At 33.6% G+C, this 6,069-nt stretch overlaps 2 protein-coding genes across 2 annotated transcripts; both read right to left on the reverse strand.

Annotated features, from left to right (window-relative positions):
* Positions 1-491: 491 nt before the first annotated feature.
* On the reverse strand, positions 492-2,720 carry LOC108342401 (uncharacterized). The gene is made up of 6 exons (XM_017580176.2): positions 2,325-2,720; positions 2,193-2,241; positions 1,967-2,093; positions 1,728-1,798; positions 1,520-1,592; positions 492-939 (listed from the first exon to the last, which is right to left on the reverse strand). The coding sequence occupies exons 1-6, from the start codon at positions 2,509-2,511 to the stop codon at positions 826-828; spliced, it is 621 nt and encodes a 206-aa protein (XP_017435665.1). The 5' UTR covers positions 2,512-2,720; the 3' UTR covers positions 492-825.
* A 713-nt stretch (positions 2,721-3,433) lies between these two features.
* LOC108341816 (expansin-A11) lies at positions 3,434-5,431 on the reverse strand. The gene is made up of 3 exons (XM_017579468.2): positions 5,189-5,431; positions 4,304-4,625; positions 3,434-4,208 (listed from the first exon to the last, which is right to left on the reverse strand). The coding sequence occupies exons 1-3, from the start codon at positions 5,325-5,327 to the stop codon at positions 3,902-3,904; spliced, it is 768 nt and encodes a 255-aa protein (XP_017434957.1). The 5' UTR covers positions 5,328-5,431; the 3' UTR covers positions 3,434-3,901.
* Between the last annotated feature and the right edge of the window lie 638 nt (positions 5,432-6,069).

Consider the following 6,069-nt stretch of genomic DNA (forward strand, 5'->3'; position numbering starts at 1 on the left):
AACAAGTTGATGCAAAATTGAGCACAAGTGAATAAGAAAGATAAAAAAAGGGATTGTTAATGACCCTCGTAAAGTACTAATACTAAATGAAGTTTGTGAACATGAAACTGGTGATGAATTTTGATAATAGTGAAGAAAATAAGCGACCTGGGATTGATGATGGACTTGAGTTGAAAGATATTGAGAATACTAGTAAATCAAATTGGTGATATGATGATACAAATTAGGAAAAACTGCCAAGAACATCTGTCATACTTCTTCGATTTGGAGGATAAAGATTACTAATTTTGGTTTGACTTTTAATTCATGGACGTACAACTTCAATTATTTATCATTGGTAAAATTATTCCAGACTTGTTTATTTCAAATTTTAAAAAAGAAGTTCATCTCCACTCTTTTCCTTCTATATTGTTTTAGGCAACATACTTCAAATATCTCAATCCTGTACTTTAACATTAATTATCATTAAAAAATGGTGGGAAAGTGGTCACGAGTCGTATCATCATCATTGTTTTGTATTAATTTAAATTATTCAAAATATTTATATAAAAAAGACAGAAAAACATATGAAAGGTCGCCGAGTACCTATCATGAGATTCTTGGTTGGTCGTGGAGTTGAGAGATTTATGTAATCATCCAGCCACCTGGTAAGCACTAATGCCACGGATTAAGAGTGTAAGAGGTTTGTCACCGTCTTCTGCATCTAAACAATGTTTCAATTTCATCTAGTTTGTGGCATTTGGAACCTCTCTAATGAAACATCATGCGGGGAATTCATGCGAGCCCTTTCAATATGACAACATTCTTAGTGGCTGCGCTATTTATTCAACTAACTTCCTTCAATTTCTTGTACTCCTGAAGGCTGAGAAGGGAAGCCTTGACCTTGAGCCAATCGGCAGGTTTTGGCATGATAATAGCAATGTATCCTTCTCTGTCAGCCTGATGTATTGATGAAAAGAAATTCATAAAAAGGGAAAAAAGAAATAAAATAAAAAGGAAAAACTGATAATTGTTCACATAATTCGCACGTCGCATTAGGATGAAGATAAGATTACAACATAGTCATTTACGCTCTAATGTCACCAGTATTTAGCAGTAGCAACATTTATGATAGTTCTGGCTACGAATCAAGACGAAAAAAGAATGGTTACAAACACGGTCCCAATAAGTATCAAAACAATACGCAATCAGAGACAAGAACAGCACAATAAAAGTAAACCTCTTCTAGCACAAACACGTAAAAGGGGTCTAACACATTTTTTTTGGTGAATGACAAAAAAAACCCAGAGGGCTAGAAGCCTCCAGGGAACCCAATATGAGCCATATCAGCTCTCATAAACAATATAAGTACGAGGAACAATTAGAAAAGACAACAATAATAGACATATTTTATAACGGAGAAGGTTAAGGTTAAGGTTGGCAAATCAAACACAGTTTGGACTTGTCATAAAATATAATATGCAAGGGGCAATACAGTGAATGAAAAGATCAGGTTGGAAAAGCGCAAAGTTACTCTTACCGAAACATTAAGCAGTTCTGGCTGCTTGATCAATTGTTGATTCACTTCTAAGAGGGAGCCTTTGACGCAACATCTAAAAAATCACAAGTTATGTATCAGAGAGTGTAAAGGAGACCCTGGAAAAAGAGGATTTGGATAAGTACACAACTACAAACAGATATACAAATAATCTTTAGATCATATGGATGTGTTATAATAGAGAATTTACCTTACAATATAGGTATCATTTTTGGTAGAAATTTTACACAGAGCAGTGTTGGACTCAAAGTGTTGTGCATTCTGCACGAAAACACGTCTCAATTTAATAATGGAAGATAATAAGCTAATTCCATAAAGTAAAACATTTTGAAACGCACAAAATTTCACGAAATAGTGTCATTTTTCTTCTTCTGCTTTCAAGAAACGGACAGCAAGAAAGTGTGAAAATTCAAAATTGGGAAAACGTACCTTCTTCCGCTTTCCAGTGACTTTCATCTCGCTCCGATCAGACTTCCCAACATTGAAATCAACGGCCGTGATTCCACCTTCATCCTTGAAAGCAACGTGGGAAGGAGCCAACCCAATCACACACAAGCTTTAAGGTAACAACAACAATTACAGAGAATGAACATATTTTTAAGAAAATACCAACATAATCCAATTTGAAGCAACCTCAGAGGAATGAAAAGTATACCCATTGGCGTGCCGGTAAATGTACTGATCGTGAGCTGGTTTCATGAAATCTGAAGTTCAAATTAACTAAATAGTTAATTACAGAGGTTTAGGGTTTATAAAAAGAATGTAATGTGAGTGTGAATAGGATTACCTATGGTGAAGAATGTGACAAAGTTGGATTCAACGGCGGAAGGAGGAGTCATGGGAAGATTCTGCACGTCAGGGAGTAGAAGCTTCTGTAAGTCTTCCTCTTCCTCCTCCTCTTTATTCTCATCCAGTTCTTTGGTTTCTGAACAGTTCGATTCATCCCTGATCTGGTCCTTGTTTATGGTTGACATTTTAATTTTTGTTCAAATTTAAATGAGAAAAAGTACTGCGCAATCTCCTTGCACTTGCAGACTTAGATAAATAGGGCAACACTGTCGTAATTCGGAACAAAGGTCACAGAACCACTTCGTCATGCAGTACTTACCACAAAGTGACTACATAGGATCCCAGATTCTGTGCGGTTCCGCCACCAAAATCTTAATGGGCCTCGTACACTTCAATTAGTTGGGAGTGCTATTGACACCCCCAAGTTGCTTTTAAAACTTCCCACTTTCTATTTTATCTACATATACAACTTATTTTTTTAAGTTTCTGCTGAAACATTTATCAAATAACTTATTTTTAAATAAAAAATAAATCAATTATATACAATGTATCAGTTTTAATTTTAATGAATCAACTGCGATGAAAATTGATTTTTTGATCAAAATTGAATTAATTATGATAAAAGTTAACATTTATAATAATAACAATTAAAACCATAAATACTGTTAACATTTTTTAATTATTATTTTCATTTATTCTGATATAATTTAAAAAATAACAATTCATTACATTAATAGTTTATTAAAAAAGTTATACTTTATATTAAAAATTAATTCAATTACTATTAAAAATAATAAATCTTGATTAATCATTTTAATTAAAAATAATCTACATTGGAATTAATTTAATTACTGTTAAAAATAATATCTTATTTAAATCTTCAAGCTAGTTTATATTTTTTTCTTCCCTTTTTACTGAAGTCATAAATGTCAACAACGATAATGAGAATCACATTATATATACCCATAAATACTTTTATTCTTAACCAGAAATCATCTGCATTAATTAAAATAGTATTACAAAAATAACATGATAAAAAAATAAAAAGAAAAGTCTTAAGGCATCAATATAAAAAATAGTATTATAATAAAAACTAAACATTATAACATCTTATACATAAAAATAAATTTCGTATAAATATTTTCTTTTACAATAAAAAATTGCAGTGTGTGGTGAAACTGAAGAACAAATTAGCAAAAGCAATACATAGCTCCTAGACTTACAAATATATAGAATTTCAGGGAATTAGAGTGTTCCCCTTTCCGAATTCTCTGAATAGAGCAGCACTTTATAGTTCATAGTATGATTCAAACTCTGAAGAAGTTCATTTATACAGGAATCACACAACAACTAACAATGATTCTCTGTAATAACTCAGGCAATTGGAATGTCTATTTAGGGTTCTTCATCATGGGCATCAAGTTGATGGGTTCGATCGTACCATATTTACCAAATTTACCAAATTCAAAAGCAGAAGATAAGGGTGGCGGGCTGCTCCGGCAAAATAACAGGCACGCCTCTGCCGTTTCGTTCATCGGAAACTCCAAAACCCACAACTCAATAACCCTTGTCGTCCTAAAACTGAACACTGGTAGAGAAACTCTGGCCAAAAGCCCAATTGGATGGAACAACATTTTGAAAAAGTTTGGTGACACCATCGGTTGTTGTGACTCGGAAAGACAGAGATTGACCATTCAAATAGGCATTGGATTGCCAATTAGCACCCCAATTTCTTGACATAGTCATCCACCCAGTTTTTGAGCCTTTGATGGACACAGATTGAATAGATCCAGCTCCTCCCACGTTGTTGATCAGCACAAGCTCAAAGTAGTCTCTCCCATTCACACTGAACCTAACCCCTCCCTTCTTCGTGCATGCAACCCTGCACAGTAAGTTTTGGTTTGATTAATTACAACTTATTACGGAAATGAAGCTTCAACTTTGAATAAAGAATAAGATATTGAGTAAAGTTCAAACCTTTGGAACAAAACGGGCACGATCCCTCCTCTATAGATACCAATCTTTTCCCATGCGGGTTGAGCCATGTCAAAGTGTTTGAGAGGAGGGTTGCACCAGCCACCGTTGTTGCTTGGCAGAGCGAAATTGGGAGGGCAGAAGTTTGTGGCAGTTATGGTTACAGATGTTCCTTTCAAGCACCATTTCGGATCTGCTTGATAATCGCACATGATTTTGTAACACTCCCCACACGAAGCTCCATCGTTAAATAATGCAGTACTCAGTGCTGCTGTATCAGTCCCATACCCTGTTGAATACAGATTCCCATACCCACATGCTCCTCCTGCATCTCACGCATGCAAACTTTCAGTAAAAGGGAAAATTAAATTTGGATTCTCGTCAAAACACAGTTTTTATCAAATACAATTGGTGTATTACACTCAATTACTGAGGTTTTCGGTTGTTTATATCTTCTGAAACATGAGATTAAACATTAAATGATTAAAAGAGATACAAAACCAATTTAAAGTATACAAGTTAACGAAAATTTCATTTTTTAAACTAGTTTTGTAGAGTTGAACATTAACATGGTATCACATCCTGTCTTTAACAATCGATTAGAAATAATACTAATTTAAATTATATAAATAGATACAAACTGTATTTATAAATAGGTTTTTAAAATTAAATTAGAATGAAATACACCTAATACAATCTTATAAAATCGATTTATAACACAAAATTTTAAATACAATAAATCCTATAAGATTTGTAATCGCTTAAATCCAATAAACTCTCATTATCCTTAGTTCTCTTCATAAGAGATATGCAAGCAAAAAGAAGTAAGGGAATAAAAGACAGAAAAATGAAACTACATGGATAATGTGAGAAGGTACATTGACTCACCCATTGTCCCAGAGGCATCACTACCTCCATAAAAGGTGGCATGTGCATTGGTCCATCCAGAAAGTGAGAAGGCAAAACTGTGAACTGAGAAACAACAAAATATGAGGTAGCTTACCAAAACAAACATCACAGAGGCCATTAGTATATTGCCTCAAGCTAAGAATGTTGGAGACTAAATTGAAAGAGTAGTGTGCAGTGAGTGAGAGGATTTCTATTTGTTTTAGTTACATTTATTGTCATTTCTCAACACCAAATCAGCAGTCTTTAAATAAGGGACCAGAGTAAGATGACACATGTGAATTATCATTTATTACATTATTAAATTCATGTGTGTGAACAGTACAATTCTAGATGTCATTCAATTATTCCCACGTTCTCTTCTCTGACAATTTCCTCTTTGCTCACATGCATTTCTCAGCACAAGAGCTGTGAAGGCATCTAAAAACACCAACGTTTAATCATCCATCAAAATCTGATCGTGTTTTTTATTTTAGTTCACAAACTTTTTCCCAATTTTAGTTCCATGGTTTCGTTTGACTTGTTGTTTTGTAGCTATTTGTGGATGAAATGACAGATTGTATTTTTATGCTATGGAGCAAATGTCTCTGATCATCACATGCAAATGCTTCACAATGTCATAATTAATGTTACTGTAACCTCGTCGCCTATTTTGACTACTTCAGATTGTCATGGCTGTGATATAGGGCAACAATAGGAGCCGCATCACCATCGATTCGATCAGATAATAACGAAAATGTTACTTTGTCACCGCTATTTTGTTTTGACATTCATATAATAACAATCAAAGGTATTAATATATTAAATTAAATTATTTCATTTAAATATAAAATAAATTTTAAATATAAAAGAAATAAAATGAG

This window comes from Vigna angularis, chromosome 4 (genome assembly GCF_016808095.1).
Source record: "Vigna angularis cultivar LongXiaoDou No.4 chromosome 4, ASM1680809v1, whole genome shotgun sequence".
NCBI lineage: Eukaryota > Viridiplantae > Streptophyta > Magnoliopsida > Fabales > Fabaceae > Vigna > Vigna angularis.

Excerpts from the sequence above, each read along its gene's own strand:
- LOC108342401 (XM_017580176.2), bottom strand. The coding sequence starts at position 2,511 with ATGTCAACCATAAACAAGGACCAGATCAGGGATGAATCGAACTGTTCA. Across the intron at positions 1,799-1,966 it reads TCACTGGAAAGCGGAAGAAG|AATGCACAACACTTTGAGTC; the intron begins GTACGTTTTCCC and ends GTTTTCGTGCAG. Across the intron at positions 940-1,519 it reads CAGAACTGCTTAATGTTTCG|GCTGACAGAGAAGGATACAT; the intron begins GTAAGAGTAACT and ends TCAATACATCAG.
- LOC108341816 (XM_017579468.2), bottom strand. The coding sequence starts at position 5,327 with ATGGCCTCTGTGATGTTTGTTTTGGTAAGCTACCTCATATTTTGTTGT. Across the intron at positions 4,626-5,188 it reads TGATGCCTCTGGGACAATGG|GAGGAGCATGTGGGTATGGG; the intron begins GTGAGTCAATGT and ends CGTGAGATGCAG. Across the intron at positions 4,209-4,303 it reads GTGCCCGTTTTGTTCCAAAG|GGTTGCATGCACGAAGAAGG; the intron begins GTTTGAACTTTA and ends CTTACTGTGCAG.